We start from the raw sequence: 19879 nt of genomic DNA, 5'->3' as shown, positions 1-19879 counted from the left end.
GGATGTCCATTATGGATGAAACTTAAAATCACATATTGAATTGGACCCGAAGGAGTGCATTTACCTTCTTTAAACAGTAATCTGTCTTCCACTTCATCAAATGCTTTCCAAAATGGTAGCATCTTCGGCATCATTTTCTCCTTCCTAGGCCAATTTTCTATCACACACTTCCTGAGTGCTTGCCATAGTTCAGCCTTAGTTTCACTCTCTACCCACTTCTCCACAGAAATCACATTTAAATTTCCAGAATCAACATCTACTATAGTGACAATCGTTTTCAAATCCCTCACACACTTATCATTGATATCCAACTGGCACAGCAATCTTGATATTCAGTCTGCGGTCACATTGCACGTCACTGGAACATTTCAGCTTTGAAGCTATACTCCTGCAACCTGTCGGCCTAGCAATGCGTGCTGTAGTAATCTGGAGCTGGAGCGACCCCCGCCGAACTGAAAGAGTTTTACGAGGCCATTTGAGCGGGCCGACCCTGATACGGCGTCTTTGGGCTCAAGGGGTGCGGCTGAGGGGCCTTCGGGTTCCGCGCCAGCTGCTTTGGCCCCGGCCACCGAGGTCACCTCCGGAACCGTGCGTGGATCCGCACCGGCGAGACCTTCCCCAGCGCCTGGTCGATTATCGATGCTCCCGACGTCGGTAGTGCCCACTGTTGACGTCGTCTCAATTCTTATTCCCGACAACTCAGAGTGGCATCGACCGACTTCAGCTTCGGTGGGGCCTATTCACCCCATGTCAGATTCGGACCCTTTATCTTATGGGTATGAATATGGGGAGGAATTGGAGTGGTCCCTGGACCCTTATGAATACCAGGATGACCCTGCTATGGACTGGGCACAGGATTTGGGTGAAGCCAGTGGTCTGGATACTTCTCCTATTGCTGGCATGCTGTCTCCTCCTACCGTGGCTATGGCGGAGGGAGCAATTTATGGTATGGTGGTCAGTAGGGCAACTGAGGTCCTCGTCTTTGAGCTACCTACTGTAGAAGTCAGGTCTAATCTCCTGACTGAGGTGCTTCAGCCTGAGGCTTCTACTTCGGAACCCCTGTTACCATTCAGTGAGGCCCTCACCGATGTGCATAATGGTAAGGAATCTGTAACTAGAATTTGTCTCTACCAGATATTTCGTTACCGAAGGTAAGTAACTTGTACTTTGCACCCAGTGACAATAGGTTTTACAAGAGGTTTATGAACTGTCCTTAAAATTAACTGACTACCCCATACATAGTTCCTAAAATGTTCTAGCTCCCAAACATATGCCAACAATTTTCTTACTCACAGCATACCTTCTTTTGGTATCGTTAAGAGTTCCTGATGCAAAAGCCACAGTCTACTCTACTCTTCTCTTCTCACACCATTGTGACAACATCCTTCCAGTGCCATACAAACAAGCATCAAAAGTGATGATACACTATTTGTTCATGCTGAAAGGTTTAATTGTCAGTGCTTGTACAATATCTTTTTTGTTGTATTGAAATGTTTTTTGCCTATCAGACTGTTCAAACTCCACAATCTTCCTTGTCAGTTTCTTCAAAGGTTCTATTTTTGTTAAAGAATCCGTAAAAAAAAAAAAAAAAAAAAAAAAACTTGCTATGATACTAACGCATTCCAGTGTAAGAAAGAAATTGCTCCTTATTTCCTAGTGCTGAAGCCTTAATGATAGCATCAACAAAATAAGTTTTAGGCACATTTGCTTGCTAAATTCAAGACCTGTTCTGCAAGGCGGAGGTAGCTACTGCTGCGCTGATGAAGGTCATCCTTTCTGATATTTGCAAAACGGCTACTTGGAGGTCAGACATTACTTTTACAAAGCATTACTGTTTGGAATCGAACTGTAGGGTATCGTGGCCTGGTGAGTTACCTTAGCCATGTTTCGTAGGTGTTCCCTCTGACCCTGATTACGTTTGAGGCTGAGTTAATTTGTTACTCTTTTCTTCCTTTTATGACTGAGAGAATCCCATGGTGTTACTTGAAGGTATCTGTGTGCTAGATCCTGCAACACAACACAACAGGTTTTCTCTTACATTTAAAAAATGCAGAACAAGGCAATATTTACTGTTTTTCTAAGCACCCAATCAGCCAAGTTGGACTATAAAAAGCATGTTTGGCTGAAACACCACTGCATACAATTATGTAGAGAAAAAGAAATAAAAACAGGAAATGGTGTCTTAATACTTGCATAAGCAGAGTTCTGAATCCACAACCCTGCTTCCTTAAAGAATTTGATAAACTTGCACAACAGCTAGCCTTTGCTCGGACAGGGCCCTGAGCTAAGCCAATGGGAGCACCACCTTCCATTAATCCTCTTTAACTCTCTGTGTGTCATAAAATGGAAGTGGAAGGGTGGCAAGAAAAGGATTTCAGAGGTGGGTGTTTGCAGCCTCCAGAAACAATGTTTAAATGCACTTTTAATCCGAGCCACAAAAGAAGAAGACTCCTGCAAGTTGCCCCTCAAAAGGTCTGCGCACCCTCATCATCCTTACCTTGGAGAGAGCAGGAAACTTTGTTTTTAAACCCAATAGAAAACTGCTACAAGATGTTCATGTTCAAACCAAGGGTGATGAATTAGGATTACAAGTAATGTTTACTTAACACTGTCCACTTTTCATTGCACTCTCATGGCCATTAGAAGCCTGAAAACTGTTTTAATGTTTCAAAAAACACTGGCCTTGTTGTGTCTCTTCCCCGTAGATTTTCTTTGTTTACTTCTTTAGGGATGATCAGTGCATTGCAGTGGATTATTTCTGACTGAATACTTGTTTGGTTCCCTCCCCGACACCAAACTGGATATAGAATTTTATTGGCTTCACTGAGTAGGCATGGCATCTCATCAGCATCTTATGAATTCAGTGGAAATATTGTACCAATGCTGTATGAAGCGTCACTTGCCTTAGTGATACAACCAACAGTAGGGGTATGCCGAAATAGTCCTCTCAAGCCTTGGGCTATGTAGAACTATACACAATATGTTAATGGCTTGTGAGGAATAGATATCCAGAATGAATCAGTTGACAATAATACCTAAATTGTTATTGGATGCAAAGATTTTCTATTATTTTCTATTTCTCCTTTGCGTTATCAACACATCAGTCTCCCAGACAATGGAAACAAGTTAATTCAGTTCCACAACGACCAAATATCTTGTGCTGTTTATATAAACAGTTTGCAGTTTATTGCCATTACCTTCAAATTTCATAAAGACAGATTCTTTCAGTGAGAAACACAATACAGTCACAAAGTTTTCACAATACAAACGCTCTATTTATAAGATGCAAACTCCCCAAAGCAGTTCATTGCCATTTAAACGGTCTAGTGCATCCTTTTTAAATCTAGATCTGCCCCAAGGTAGTCCTTAGACCAGCTCTGAAAGTAGACAGTCTCAATGTATTCGTTGTGGTTGGGCTGATCTAAACAATATTTATTATTTTTACTTTTACAGTTATTGCTGGTAAATGTCAACATGTTTCGGCCCTATCCTTGTGGTCTCCTCGGAACAAAATGTTCTTGTGATGTCAGTTGTCTATCTTCGCTCCAGCAGAGAAAAAGGGTGCCTAACCCATGCCTAATCGAATAGCTGACACATTGTTGCTCTGCATATCCTCTAAAATACCTTAGACATTTCTTTGCACCCAGATAGTGTCTGAGACGTGATTACAAAGAAAATAAAACTGGATTATTTCCTAGATTACCCTGACTGTAGCTTTAAACTCTTATGTGTGAACTTATTCAGGAATGCCTGTTTCTTAACTCTTTATCAGATCTGCTCTGAAAGACCTGGACATAAAGAAGCACTTACTGTCTCTTTTCTTAAATAAAAAATAAAAAAACACTTGAACTGTTTCCATTATCGAAAAGCCCTTACAAATTCTCTGGAGTCTATTGTTGTTGTTTGTGATGGACAGTCTGCTTTGATCCTTAATAATCTCAGACCAGGTTAGGTTGCTGTTACATTCTGAGCACTGACAATACTGGTCAATATCCATCACAGTGTGGATAAAGGTGAGGCTTGTCTGCTGGCTTGTAGTGTTAGACCTTTTGTCTACCTTTTACCATAGAAACCTCCTTTGAAACCTTGCAGACTTCCTGGGGTTTCAAGGATTGATATGGATTTGGTTCTCTCACTTCCTTCCCAAACAAAACCAATGGGTGAGCATTGTGGACTCAATCTCAGCCACACCTGAAGTGGCCTGTTGCCTCCAAAGGGCTAAATCAGCTCTGACCTTATTCACTCTGTGTTTGGAGCTCTTAAGCCTGATTCTCAAGAATGCCAGTATAGTCTTGTGCCAGTATGTGGATGGCATTCAATTGTATTTACAAATATCACTAGTTGAGGACACCATCTGTCTGTCATATTGTCTTTCATAACAACAAAATGGAATAACAGATAGTATTCTGTTACTAAACCCCCAGTGAATTAAATTCCGCCTTATCTCTTCCACTCAGCAAAAAATTTAATGTCTCTATCCTGGACCCAAATGTAAATGGTTTTACCCATTGTTTGCTCTCTCCGTAAAATCTCTTGAGTCAGCCTTCACTCTCGTCCCACAAATAAACAAGGTGACTAAAACTGCGAGCCTCTATTTTTTTTTTCAAGTACTGAAAAAAAATCTTTAACCTCATTCGCAGTGATCACCTGAAAACAACGATCCATCTATACTTTGGTCATTCCCGAAATGCACATTGGGCACATCATTGTGGCAGAAGTCCACCAAATAAGCATAATTTCCTTCTCTTCAAGCTGCATTGCACTAATGTATTGCTTTGGCCTAGTGTACAATGATTCGGTCACATTTTGACATTTGCACAACATATGCACCATTGAAAATCAACATTATTTTAACTTACTGACATCTCCAGTGATTTCCCCTCCAAGTATCCAGAGCTCCAGTGATACACATTTCAGGAATTTACCACTTCTCTGTGATTGTATCCATAGTAAACCATCATTGTTGACAAGTATTTCTTTTTATTTGCTTTGATTTTAACTATAAGCTTTTTTCGTTTTGATAATAGGGTTTATTTTTAACAACTTGTTCCCAACCATGGCATATTATTTGTACAGAATACCCAAAGTTTATTCCCCTTTTTCCCATTCCCTTCTTTTTCATCAAAACATTTTACTGATGGTTAGATGTTAGAGACTGGCTCAGGGATCCAAATGGAAACCGTAATTATGCATCACTTTCAGACCCCTCCCAACCACAGATGTATATCACCCCATGCAACAAGCATTTCATTGCTTTAGCCATCTCACAGCTTGATAAGTTTCCTGACAACAGAGAAATAAATGCATATTTTTCTGCTCTCCAGAACGCTGCGTTGAAAGTTTATAGTAGTTGCATATATTAGTAGGAGGTTGTGTTTTGGTCGATGGTAAAGAAGTCAGTGAGGAAGGAGAGAGAGGGTGATAAGGATTCTATGGGATGACTAGGTACCCATCAGGAATACCATTACCAAAGTTAAGAAATTGTATCTTGAAATGGCTACGCCTTTCCACAGCTTTCTTTTTTTAAAAAGAGTCCCAAAGCCACAGCCATTCAGAGCTTTGTCTGAGGAGAGCCAATGAGCTTTAGATCAGTAATTGCTTGAGAATAGTGCAGTCAAATTGATCATATGATCGTACGTCAAATTTAAGAAGGAGCATATGAATGTGTAAGTGCCCATCTGACAAACATCCCTGAAAACAGCAACGCTTTAGGAATGCAAGCACAACTGCATTCCCTCTTAAAAAATGACAGAAGTTCATTTAACCCCTTCGCTGCCAGCCCTTTTCCCCCTCCTGTGCTAGTCCTTTTTTTGCCTATTTAGAATACTTCTCGCTTAGGCTCTCATAACTTTTTGTCCACATAAGCTCCCCACGCCAAATTTGCGTCCTTTTTTCCAACATCCTAGGGATTCTAGAGGTACCCAGACTTTGTGGGTTCCCAAGAAGGAGGCCAAGAAATTAGCCAAAATACAGTGAAAATGTTTTTTTTTTTTTTTTTTAATTGGAAAAAGGGGCTGCAGAAGAAGGCTTGTGGTTTGTTCCCTGAAAATGGCATCAACAAAGGGTTTGCGGTTGTAAAATCACCAGCTTCTCAGCTTTCAGGAACAGGCAGACTTGAATCAGAAAACCCAATTTTTCAACACAATTTTGTCATTTTACTGGGACATACCCCATTTTTATGATTTTTTGTGCTTTCAGCCTCCTTCCAGTCAGTGACAGAAATGGGCGTGAAACCAATGCTGGATCCCAGGAACCTAAACATTTCTGAAAAGTACACAAAATTCTGAATTCAACAAGGGGTAATTTGTGTAGATACTACAAGGGTTTCCTACAGAAAATAACAACTGAAAAAAATGTAGATTGAAATTGAGGTGAAAAAAACAGCACTTTTTCTCTACGTTTTACTCTGTAACTTTTTCCTGCAATGTCAGATCTTTTAAAGCAATATAACGTTTATCTGGTGGACTCTTCTGGTTGCGGGGGTATATAGGGCTTGTAGGTTCATTAAGAACCTTAGGTACCCAGAGCCAATAAATGAGCTGCACCCTGCAGTGGGTTTTCATTCTATACCGGGTATACAGCAATTCATTTGCTGAAATATAAAGAGTGAAAAATAGCTATCAAGAAAACCTTTGTATTTCCAAAATGGGCACAAGATAAGGTGTTGAGGAGCAGTGGTTATTTGCACATCTCTGAATTCCGGGGTGCCCATACTAGCATGTGAATTACAGGGCATTTCTCAAATAGACGTCTTTCTTACACACTCTTTTATATTTGGATGGAAAAAATGTAGAGAAGGACAAGGGGCAATAACACTTGTTTTGCTATTCTATGTTCCCCCAAGTCTCCCGATAAAAATTATACCTCACTTGTGTGGTTAGGCCTTGCGCCTGGGACAGGAAATGCCCCAAAACACAACGTGGACACATCCCATTTTTTGACAGAAAACAGGTGTTTTTTGCAAAGTGCCTACCTGTAGATTTTGGCCTCTAGCTCAGCCGTCACCTAGGGAAACCTAACAAACTTGTGCATTTTTTTAAACTAGAGACCTAGGGGAATCCAAGATGGGGTGACTTGTGGGGCTCTGACCAGGTTCTGTTACCCAGAATCCTTTGCAAACCTAAAAATTTGGCTAAAACAACACATTTTCCTCACATTTCGGTGACAGAAAGTTCTGGAATCTGAGAGGAGCCACAAATTTCCTTCCACTCAGCATTCCCCCAAGTCTCCCGATAAAAATGATACCTCACTTGTGTGGGTAGGCCTCGCGCCCGCGACAGGTAATGGCCCAAAACACAACGTGGACACATCCCATTTTTTGTCAGAAAACAGAGGTGTTTTTTACAAAGTGGCTACCTGTAGATTTTGGCCTCTAGCTCAGCCCGCACTTACGGAAACCTACCAAACCTGTGCATTTTTTAAAACTAGAGACCTAGGGGAATCCAAGATGTGGTTACTTGTGGGGTCTGACCAGGTTCTGTTACCCAGAATCCTTTGCAAACCTCAAAATGTGGCTAAAAAAACACATTTTCCTGACATTTCGATGACCGAAAGTTCTGGAATCTGAGAGGAGCCACAAATTTCCTTCTACCCAGCATTCCCCCAAGTCTCCCGATAAAGATGATACCTCACTTGTGTGGGTGGGCCAGGTGCCTGCAACAGAATAAGGCCAAAAACGTGTGGAGATAGAAGGGGCTAGCACAGCGAGTTGATAAGGACATATTCTTCTTTTATACATCTTTAAGCTGACTCTGCTTTGGGGACCCACACAAGTGAGGTGTCATTTTACTTGGGAGACTGAGGGCAACGCTGGGGAGTAGGAATTTTGTGCTGGAGTGGTGATTGTACAAACGAAAGTCAGGAAAATATGCTTTTTTAAGCAAATTTTGAGGTTTGCAGAGGAGTCTGGGTAAGAAAACGCAAGCCACACCTCCCTGGACTCCTTGGGGTGTCTAGTTTAAAAAAATGTCTGGGTTTGGTAGGTTTCCCTAGATGAAGGCCGCACCGAGGACCAAAAACATAGGTGCCCCTCCCCCCCAAACACATGTAGTTTTGTAATATATCATTTTGATGTGTCCACATACGTCTGTGATGTGCCAAACACTAAAATTGTGAAAAGAAACACACTTAGGTTATGGGAATAAGACCCCTCACCCACCAACCAAGTTGGTGGCATGCTTCATCATCGGGGTCCCACCTGAGACACCTAGCGTGATTACAGCGGAGCAGGTTTTGTTATTTGTACCACACATACTGGTTGGATTTGACACAAGGGTGAGTGATGGTTCAGTAGATCAAATTTTATTAACAAAAGTGAAATGCACTGTTATAACTGAAAGGCCAAAAAACTGAACCAGTGACTCACACCTCGTGAGCTGTAAAGCCACGGCAAGGCACCAACCACTTTACAGTCCATTCACACACCTTTCATACATGACATGCAAAAGGCCATTCACGCCGCCAGCCACGGGCCCAGCACATTACAACACTCACATCGACAGACAGCGCCAGTCAAGGGCCCATCACTTTCATACGCCCACATGCCTAATAGAGCAATCACACCAGCTGATGAGTGTGTGGACTGGCGTTTGGCTGGCACTGCTAGCCAAGCGCCACACCTCCCATACCGCCAGCCAAGCGCCACCCCAAGCACACCACCAGCCAAGCACCACCCCACTGCCAGCCAAGCGCCACCCCACCCATACCGCCAGCCAAGCGCCACCCCACCCATACCGCCAGCCAAGCGCCACCCCACGCACACTGCCAGCCAAGCGCCACCCCACGCACACCGCCATCACTTTTTTTTGTTTATAAACAACAAAGAAACCACTAACTACTTATAAAATAAGTACAAAACTACAAACACAAAAGCTAAATACATGACAGTAATGCCAACCGTGAAACTGAACATATGAAAATATAAAACAGGCAGTTTACGCTCACGGTATTTCCCAAAACGTTTTCCTTGTTTGGTAACTTCTAAAACAGCCGGGCACACAGAGCCCAGGCTTTGAAGGGCATTCGGGGCAGTACATGTGGCTCTCCCTCCAGATTGATCTTCGGGCACATACTCTACATTTCTTTGTGGGCAAGTCTTTTTTGTGAGTGGGAGGAATGTGATCTAGAAAGTGGCGATCTTTCAATCTAGCCACATCCTCCACCACTTCTACTCTAGGAACTGTTGCCCGTTCCACCACAATAAGGCTCTCTATCACTGACTCCCGAAATTTAACAAATGTCATCCTTGACTCATGTGAACAATCCTTGAACACAATAAAAGCATTAAAAGTTGCCAAATGAAATAAATGTAGGGCCAACTTTTTATACCACACGTAAGACTTACGAAGAGCAGTGTAAGGTTCCAACCTCTGATCTACTCTATCAACACCACCCATGTGCCTATTGTAGTCCAAAATGCACGCAGGTTTGCGCACTTCCGCAACCTTACCCCAAACAGTCACAGGGGAAGTACTCTCATTATGGATGGTAGATAGCATGTACACGTCCCTCCTGTACAGCTAGTAGCTCATTATTCCGCAAGGCACTGCACTGTCCCCTCTCAAGTTTTTTTTACAGACAAGCTCCCTTGGATAGCCTTTCCGGTTAGAACAGATTGTGCCACAAGCAACAGTGTCCACTCTAAACAACTCCTTGAACAACTGCACTCCAGTGTAGAAATTATCTACGTACAAATGGTGACCTTTGTTAAACAGTCGTCTACCAAGTTCCCACACAATTTTTTCGCTAACTACAAAAGTGGGCGGACAACCAGGAGGGTCACTTCAGGAATCCCTACCAGTGTAGACCCGGAAATTATACACATATCCTGTACTGCTTTCTGACAGCATATACAATTTAATCCCATACTGTGCCCTCTTACTAGGAATGTACTGCTTAAACACTAAACGCCCCTTGAAAAGGACCAAAGAGTCGTCCACACTTATCTCTTTGCCTGGAACATAGACCTCTGAAAACCGATCTACAAAATGATCAAGGACACGCTTAATCTTAAAAAGTCACAATCAGGGTGATCTCGTGGCAAGACTAAAGCATTGTCTACAAAATGCAGCATATGAAGAAGAAGCAAATAGCAATTACGTGTCATAGTTGCAGGAAATATAGCCGTTGCCATCAAGAGACTAGTAGACCAATAAGAAGCCAGTGACAGCTTCCTGATCAACCCCATCAAAAAAGTCAAACCTAAAAACTGTTCGGTGGCATGTGTAGCTGCAGATACACATGCTGTGCATAGTCCGCCGTCTGGTGTTGGGTCGGAGTGTTACAAGTTGTTTTTCTTCGAAGAAGTCTTTTCGAGTCACGAGACCGAGGGACTCCTCCCAGTTGGGTTCCATTGCGCATGGGCGTCGACTCCATCTTAGATTGTTTTTTTTCCGCCATCGGGTTCGGACGTGTTCCTTTTCGCTCCGTGTTTCGGGTCGGAAAGCTAGTCAGAATCAACGGAAAATTCGTCGGTATTGTTTCGTTCGGTATCGGGTTAGATTAGAATCAACACCGAATCTTGAAGAGCTCCGGTAGCCCTTCGGGGTAATTTCGATCCCCCGTCGGGGCCTGGTCGGCCCGACCGCGTGCAACATCGAGACTGATGGAACGGACCCCGTTCCGATTCTGTCCTAAATGCCACAGTAAATATCCCTATACAGACCAACATTTGGTCTGTAACTTGTGCCTGTCACCCGAGCACAAAGAAGAGACGTGTGAAGCCTGCCGAGCGTTTCGGTCGAGAAATACGCTCCGAGACCGAAGAGCCAGGCGGTTGCAGATGGCGGCCACGCCGACAGGACAACAACGGTTCGAGGAAGAGGGAGAAGAAGAAGAAACATTCTCCATCCACGAATCGGATTCAGAAGAATTCGATGTCGAAGAAACCGTGAGTAAGACGTCGAAACAAGCATCACACAAGAAAACAGACAAAGCCCAGGGGACGCCACTGACGACAGGCCATGGCTCAACCCATAAAGTAGGTGACCGTCCATCGGCACCGAAAAAGGGCGAACTGGTGCCGAGATCGTCCGACTCAGGTCGAGACACGGGCACGCAGCACTCTCGGGACCGAGAAAGTGCCGCAGACAAGGGTCGACACCGAGACAGCGCACCGAAGCTGCTCGGCACAGAGATAGCGGCACCGACGATGGTCGACGCCAAGACGGTACGACACCGAAAAAGAGGAAAATCTCTTCGGAGCCGAAAACAACAAAAGACACGGTTTCGGTGCCAAAACGCCCAGCAACCGAACCGAAAGCCAGTTCCTACTCAGAGGAACAATCAATGTCCTCCCAACTGAAAAGACACAGGTTCGAGGAGGAATTACAAACTACAGACGTAGATCACACTCAAAAGCGGATCTTTATCCAAAGGGGTACAGGGAAAATCAGCACTCTTCCCCCAATCAGAAGGAAAAGGAAACTTGACTTTCAACAAGACAAGCCACCACAAGCAAAGGTGGTAAAAAGGGTAACACCACCACCCTCTCCACCACAGTCAACTCATGTGTCACCGGCACAGACTCCACCACAATCACCAGCTCATACCACCATGAGCCAAGATGATCAGGCAGCATGGGACCTCTATGATGCACCAGTATCGGACAATAGTCCAGATTCGTACCCAACTAGACCCTCACCACCTGAGGACAGCACAGCATATGCACAGGTGGTAGCTAGGGCAGCCGAATTTCATAATGTATCTCTACATTCGGAGCCTATTGAGGATGACTTCCTCTTTAACACCCTATCCTCCACCCACAGCCATTATCAAAGCCTTCCCATGCTCCAGGGAATGCTAAGGCACGCTAAACAAATTTTCAAGGAGCCTGTTAAAAGCAGAGCAATAACTCCAAGGGTGGAGAAAAAATACAAGGCACCGCCCACAGACCCTGCTTTTATTACATCGCAACTGACACCAGATTCGGTAGTCGTGGGAGCAGCTCGTAAAAGAGCCAACTCGCAGACATCAGGCGACGCACCACCTCCGGACAAGGAGAGCCGCAAATTTGACGCAGCTGGGAAAAGGGTGGCAGCACAAGCTGCAAATCAGTGGCGCATCGCCAATTCGCAAGCACTCCTAGCGCGATACGACAGGGCCCATTGGGACGAGATGCAGCATCTCATCGAGCACCTCCCCAAAGAATTCCAGAAACGAGCAAAACAAGTGGTTGAAGAGGGACAAAACATCTCCAACAACCAAATACGCTCTTCTATGGATGCAGCAGATACAGCTGCAAGAACAATAAATACTGCCGTGACAATCAGGAGGCACGCATGGCTGCGCACATCTGGCTTCAAACCTGAGATACAACAGGCTGTGCTAAATATGCCGTTCAATGAACAGCAATTGTTTGGACCAGAAGTGGACACTGCAATTGAGAAATTAAAAAAGGACACTGACACAGCCAAAGCCATGGGCGCACTCTATTCCCCGCAGGGCAGAGGCACATTTGGTACATTTCGCAAAACAACTTACAGAGGAGGGTTTCGAGGTCAAACCACAGAAGCCAGCACCTCACAAACCAGACCACCTACCTACCAGGGACAATATCAAAGGGGTGGCTTTCGAGGCCAATAAAGAGGGGGCCAATTCCCAAGAAACCGGGGAAAGTTTCAGGGTCCCAAAACCCCTCAAACTAAACAGTGACTCACAGGTCACACAACCCCTTCACACAACACCAGTGGGGGGAAGACTAAGCCAGTTCCACAAATCATGGGAAGAAATAACAACAGACACTTGGGTCTTAGCAATTATCCAACATGGTTATTGCATAGAATTTCTCCAACTCCCTCCAAATGTCCCACCGAAAACACACAATATGTCAAAACAGCATATAGACCTTCTAGGACTAGAAGTTCAAGCATTACTGCAAAAAGAAGCAATAGAATTAGTACCAAAAACACAAAAGAAGACAGGAGTTTACTCACTGTACTTTCTAATACCAAAAAAGGACAAAACTCTGAGACCAATATTAGATCTCAGAACACTAAACACCTACATCAAATCAGACCACTTTCACATGGTCACGTTACAAGACGTAATACCACTACTGAAACAGCAAGACTACATGACAACGTTAGATCTAAAAGACGCGTATTTCCATATACCGATACATCCCTCGCACAGGAAATACCTAAGGTTCGTATTCAAAGGAATACATTACCAATTCAAGGTGTTACCGTTCGGAATAACAACAGCACCAAGAGTCTTTACAAAATGCCTAGCAGTAGTAGCTGCACACATCAGGAGGCAGCAAATACACGTGTTTCCGTACCTAGACGATTGGTTAATCAAAACCAACTCGCTAACAAAGTGTTCACACCACACAGATTATGTTATACAAACCCTATACAAACTAGGTTTCTCCATCAACTATGCAAAATCACACCTTTTGCCGCGTCAAACACAGCAATACTTAGGAGCGACAATCAACACAACAAAAGCGATAGCCACTCCAAGTCCACAAAGGGTTCAACATTTTCACAAAGTGATCCAACTATGTATCCAACACAAAAGATACACGCAAAGATGGTATTAAAACTCCTAGGCATGATGTCCTCATGCATAGCCATTGTCCCAAACGCAAGACTGCACATGCGGCCCTTACAACAGTGCCTAGCATCACAATGGTCACATGCACAGGGTCAACTTCTAGATCTGGTGTTGATAGACCGCCAAACATACCTCTCGCTTCTATGGTGGAACAATACAAATTTAAACAAAGGGCGGCCTTTCCAAGACCCAGTGCCACAATACGTGATAACAACAGATGCTTCCATGACAGGGTGGGGAGCACACCTCAATCAACACAGCATCCAGGGACAATGGGACGTAAATCAAAGAAAGTTTCATATAAATCACCTAGAACTGTTAGCAGTATTTCTAGCGTTGAAAGCATTCCAACCAATAGTAACCCACAAATACATTCTTGTCAAAACAGACAACATGACGACAATGTATTATTTAAACAAACAGGGGGGCACACACTCGACACAGTTGTGTCTCCTAACACAAAAAATATGGCATTGGGCAATTCACAACCACATTCGCCTAATAGCACAGTTTATTCCAGGGATCCAGAACCAGCTAGCAGACAATCTCTCTCGGGATCACCAACAGGTCCACGAATGGGAAATTCACCCACAAATCCTGAACACTTACTTCCAAATTTGGGGAACACCTCAAATAGATCTGTTCGCAACAAAAGAGAACGCAAAATGCCAAAACTTCGCATCCAGGTACCCACACCGGCAATCTCAAGGCAATGCTCTATGGATGAATTGGTCAGGGATATTTGCGTACGCTTTTTCCCCTCTCCCTCTCCTTCCATATCTAGTAAACAGATTGAGTCAAAACAAACTCAAACTCATACTAATAGCACCAACACGGGCAAGACAACCTTGGTATACCACACTACTAGACCTGTCAGTAGTACCTCATGTCAAACTACCCAACAGGCCAGATCTGTTAACACAACACAAACAACAGATCAGGCATCCAAACCCAGCATCACTGAATCTAGCAATTTGGCTTCTGAAATCCTAGAATTTGGACACTTAAACCTTACACAAGAGTGTATGGAGGTCATCAAACAAGCTAGAAGACCATCCACTAGACACTGCTATGCGAGTAAATGGAAAAGATTTGTTTGTCACTGCCATAATAATCAAGTCCAACCATTGCATGCATCTCCAAAAGATGTAGTAGGATATTTACTACATTTACATAAATCAAATCTAGCTTTCTCTTCCATAAAAATACATCTAGCAGCAATATCTGCTTACCTGCAGATTACTCATTCAACTTCCCTATTTAAAATACCTGTCATTAAAGCGTTTATGGAGGGCCTAAAGAGAATTATACCACCAAGGACACCACCTGCTCCTTCATGGAACCTCAACATTGTCTTGACAAGACTCATGGGTCCACCTTTCGAACCCATGCACTCTTGTGAAATGCAATACTTAACGTGGAAAGTTGCATTTCTCATTGCCATCACATCTTTAAGAAGAGTAAGTGAAATACAGGCGTTTACCATACAAGAACCATTTATTCAAATACACAAAAATAAGGTCGTTCTAAGAACAAATCCAAAATTCTTACCAAAAGTTATCTCACCGTTCCACTTAAACCAAACAGTGGAATTACCAGTGTTCTTCCCACAGCCAGATTCAATAGCTGAAAGAGCACTACATACATTAGACATCAAGAGAGCACTAATGTACTACTTTGACAGGACAAAAGAAATTAGGAAGACAAAACAACTATTTATTGCCTTCCAAAAACCTCATACAGGAAATCCAATTTCCAAACAAGGTATCGCCAGATGGATAGTAAAGAGCATCCAAACCTGCTATCTTAAAGCAAAGAGGGAACTGCCTATTACACCAAAGGCACACTCAACCAGAAAGAAAGGTGCTACTATGGCCTTTCTAGGAAATATTCCAATGACCGACATATGTAAGGCAGCAACATGGTCTACGCCTCATACATTTACTAAACACTACTGTGTAGATGTGTTATCTGCACAACAAGCCACAGTAGGTCAAGCCGTATTAAGAACTTTATTTCAAACTACTTCAACTCCTACAGGCTGAACCACCGCTTTTGGGGAGATAACTGCTTACTAGTCTATGCACAGCATGTGTATCTGCAGCTACACATGCCACCGAACGGAAAATGTCACTTACCCAGTGTACATCTGTTCGTGGCATTAGTCGCTGCAGATTCACATGCGCCCACCCTCCTCCCCGGCAGCCTGTAGCCGTTTAGAAGTAAATCTTGAACATTTGTACATTTGTAAATATATTACATTAAACCTTCATTTGTACATACGTATTTATTCCATTGCATGGGCACTATTATTAGCATACACAACTCCTACCTCACCCTCTGCGGGGAAAACAATCTAAGATGGAGTCGACGCGCATGCGCAATGGAACCTAACTGGGAGGAGTCCCTCGGTCTCGTGACTCGAAAAGACTTCTTCGAAGAAAAACAACTTGTAACACTCCGACCCAACACCAGACGGCGGACTATGCACAGCATGTGAATCTGCAGCGACTAATGCCACGAACAGATGTACACTGGGTAAGTGACATTTTCCTTTTCATCTCTTCCAGATATGTGGGAACGCACTGAATAGCTCTAGACTGAGGCCTATGTCTGGCAGCGTTGTCCCTCAAATATTGCTCTGCATACAATTAGTCTACTCTACAATCTCTTCCAAAAATACATTGTCCATAAACAAGTGAAAGAAATGGACAGGCAAAAAGTTTTCCATATTGACTCGACACCCTGGGAGACCAGTAAATGGAGGTAACTATGGCTGCTCCATGTTTGGGGCAATCCAGGTGTCAGGTCTTCTAATGGGAAACCCTTCAGCCCCAGGCTGCTACACTCTTGGCACATCAATGTCCTCCTCTACAACAGGCCCTTCATCTGCACTGAGATTAGCTTCCTCATCAGAAGAATACTCTCGAACAGAAAACTCACTGCCAGAATCTCTCACTTCCTCCTCTGCCTCAGATGCAGAGTCAGTCTCGTAATCATAGTCTGAAGACAACTAAAGAGCATGCCAACAACCTGCTGAGTGGTCACTCTGCGGCTAGCCATGATCCTTACTAACAACAAATGGATTGGCAACAACAACTAGCACTAAAATAAGTAATAAACAAAGTGTAGCTTTATCACAAAGAGTTATGTACTAAAAAACTATACCAGTCACTTGCCTGAAAAAGCTACTCACTAGCAACTACTCTGCACAGACACAGCAATCCCCAATGAGATCCCATTAAAAAGAAAAAAGCAAATTCGGCATATGACAACACAAATATCATTGTGCTCAAATCTAAGGACAATTTCACACACAATAGTGCATTTAGTACACCACCTACAAACATGTCCTTCATGCATGTCAACAATACTCTTTTGGAGTAAATTGCTTTCACTTACCTAAAACGTGCAACTATGCAAACCGCAGGACAGCTACTGCCAAAGCCGCAAGGATCCACAGCAAAGGAAGCAAAAGCTTTGAACTCGAACAAAAAGAAGAAATAAACTGTTATAATCACAAATACTTCTCCAGTTGACAAACACCCCACCACCAAGAACTTAGAAATTGTCCCTGGTGCCTAAGTGGCTTCTGCCCCAATAGGAGGCAGATGGGCCTAAAAAAATTAGGCTGATCTGCCTCCAAGGTGAGCAGAAATGGCCAGCAGTAACGTGCCCCCTTTGGGGGGCGACCCTTGCCAAAGGTGCCGCCCCCCCCACACAAAACACACGCACACAGGATCCCTGGTGCATAAATGGATTCTGCCCATGGGTATAAAAAGAAAATTGACCGAACTGCCCCCAAGGAGGGCAGAAATGGCCAACAGCTCTGTGCCCACTTTAGGGGGCGACCCTTGCCAAAGGAGGCAAACGGGGGGCAAAAAAAGGGGAATCAAAAAATAAAATCCCTGCTGTATTGGTAGTTTCTGCCCTCCTTGGGGGCAGATGAGCCTACAAAAATAGCCCCACCTACCCCAAAGGGGGGCAGAGATGGCCAATACGAAATTTCCCCCCTTTGGGGGGGGCGACCCTTGCCCAAGGGGTGCCCCCAAACACACAAAACACACACACACCTCACAATCCCTGGTGCCTAGTGGGCTTCACCCCCCTCCCCCCAGAGGGCCAGATTGGCCAAAAACATGGCCTATCTAGCCCCGGGGGGGCGAAACATATAAAAATATTATTGCCCCCGGGGCAGCGACCCTTGCCTAAGGGGTCGCTGCCCTAAAACAAAGAAAATAATTTCCCTGGTGTCTAGTGGTTTGCGGCCCCCCCCCCGGGGGCAGATCTGCCAAAAAATATGCATGCCCAACATAATTTCCCTGGTGTCTAGTGGATTTCGGCCCACCCTGGGGCCCGAAATACTGAAAAAATTTGCCCCCAATGGGAGCGACCCTTGCCGAACGGGTCGCCCCCAAAACTAACACCAAATGGAAATCCCTGGTGCCTAGTGGGGATTCCTGCTCCACGATCGTGGGCCCCGCCCGCGATCTGGAGCAGGAATCCACTGAAAACAGGCATAGGGGGGAAAGGAAAGGGTTTTTCCAGTGTCTGTTCTCCCCAACCCCTCCCCTCCCCCCCAACCCCCGTTCCCCCCAACCCCCAAAGAGGGAAGGACTTACCTGAAGGTCCTGTTCCCTCGGCAATATTTGATGACGTTGGTGCACTGTGAGCATGCTGATGTCATTGGATTGCCGAGGGGGGGGGTCGGGTGGAAGGGGAAGGGCTACCCCCTCCATCCACGACAGGGAGGTGTGGGTAGGGGGCCCATGGGGGGAGCGCTAGCGCTCCCCCAGTTCCCGGGTGCAGGACAAGGTGATCTCGTCCAAGGCACCCGGGATCCGGTGCCTTGGACGAGATCACCTCATCCAAGGCACCGTAGCGGTTAAGGTGGTTCGTTTTCATCAGCTCCTTGAACAGTTTAATGCACATGACCACCACTGGGGAAAAAGTGCCTCTTCACATCTTCTCGTTCCATTCTGTGCTAGCATTTGTTTTTCTTTTGGCTCCTTCTTTGTTCCTTCCTGTGTGGAGTGAGAAAATAGTGTGGTGGTGAGACTGGTGTTAGCAGTGCTGATGTCACCTTTATAGGTGGTTAAAGTAGCATTTCCACATTACTTCCTCTGTCCAGAATGGAGCATGCAAGTGCCATTTATTGGGAAAAGGTATAGAAGACATGAACATCGTCCTCATACTATCCTAAAGATCTTTATTTTGAGACAGTGTGGAGATGGATACTCACATGTTGGTACTATACTATTCATTTTGCCCCCATGCTTAAGAATGAAATGTTAAGATAATTGAAGACTTCTCTGTCCATGGAAGGCTCAGATGTTTTACTGTCTAAATTAAATATGATTTTTAAAAATACTTATTCATTTTTCATTTTAATATTGAAAGAAATTAATTGGAGATTGTTTTTTCTATAGCACAAGTGTACTCCTTTTGAAAGAAATATGCATCTTAATAGTTCATATTTTGTGTGCTTTATAGTACAATTGCTATGTTTAATCAGTGTTTTTTCCTGTCCTTTTTATCAGCAGAGTACTTATTTGCACCCATTCTAATAGTGCAGCTGACCTTTACATAAAGGACTATTTACATCCCTATGTTGAAGCTGGCAATCCCCAGGCAAGACCTCTCAGGTATATATACTTAAGCACTATTGGTTTTAAATGGTTCTATACTTTGTATGCTCAGCAAATGTATTTTCGTATCAATTTCCTTTGGTCTTCTAATCCACTCTTTTAATTACTATCCTCATATGGAACTGATTTAATCTTATAATAATGTATAGTATTTAACTTGCATCACATTGTTTGTAAATGTTTATATTCTCATGTATAAGCCAGATAGTGTTTTAAACCATTTGTTTACCAATGGCTCGGATGAACCCTTAGCTCACCCAACACTGACACTTCTGACTGCTGATTGTTCTTGGTGGACAGCTCTGGATAGCTTTGTGTTTTTCCCTGTTGGGTCAAAATGGGAGAATTGGTTACCTCTAGCTCCTAGATTAGAATGTTCCCATCAAATGTTATGGCTGCTTTTGGGGTCATCATTAAACACACCTAAAAGGTACTGCCACTACAAATTGAAAAAATGAGAACATCAACTTAAGAAGGCACTGAGTCCAATGGTGCAGTGATAGTTTTATTTACGAAATACAAAATAGCTTTTTATTTTACAGTCAGTAAATAATTTATCTCATAAGAATATCCAACTTGTATCTGCCCCAGTAGCTATTATAATTTGTGTTTTTTCCATTATCCTCTGTGCATCTTATGTATCAACATAAATTGCATGGGAGAACCCCTTTCAT

The 19879-nt window shown here is 43.8% G+C and overlaps 1 protein-coding gene across 8 annotated transcripts in view; it reads left to right on the top strand.

Moving 5' to 3' along the window:
• HELZ (helicase with zinc finger) overlaps nt 1–19879 on the top strand; it is a 1413339-nt gene that overhangs the window by 639129 nt on the left and 754331 nt on the right. For 7 of the 8 annotated variants that reach the window (XM_069199892.1, XM_069199898.1, XM_069199893.1 and 4 more), the window contains one exon: nt 19098–19202. In XM_069199892.1, coding sequence (XP_069055993.1) covers nt 19098–19202 — 105 coding nt within the window. The remainder of the gene's footprint in view (nt 1–19097; nt 19203–19879) is intronic. The other variant, XM_069199901.1, reaches the window with a different exon arrangement.

The sequence above is a fragment of the Pleurodeles waltl genome, chromosome 7 (assembly GCF_031143425.1).
Source record: "Pleurodeles waltl isolate 20211129_DDA chromosome 7, aPleWal1.hap1.20221129, whole genome shotgun sequence".
In the NCBI taxonomy this organism is placed as follows: domain Eukaryota; kingdom Metazoa; phylum Chordata; class Amphibia; order Caudata; family Salamandridae; genus Pleurodeles; species Pleurodeles waltl.
This window is presented reverse-complemented; position numbering and strand designations above follow the sequence as displayed.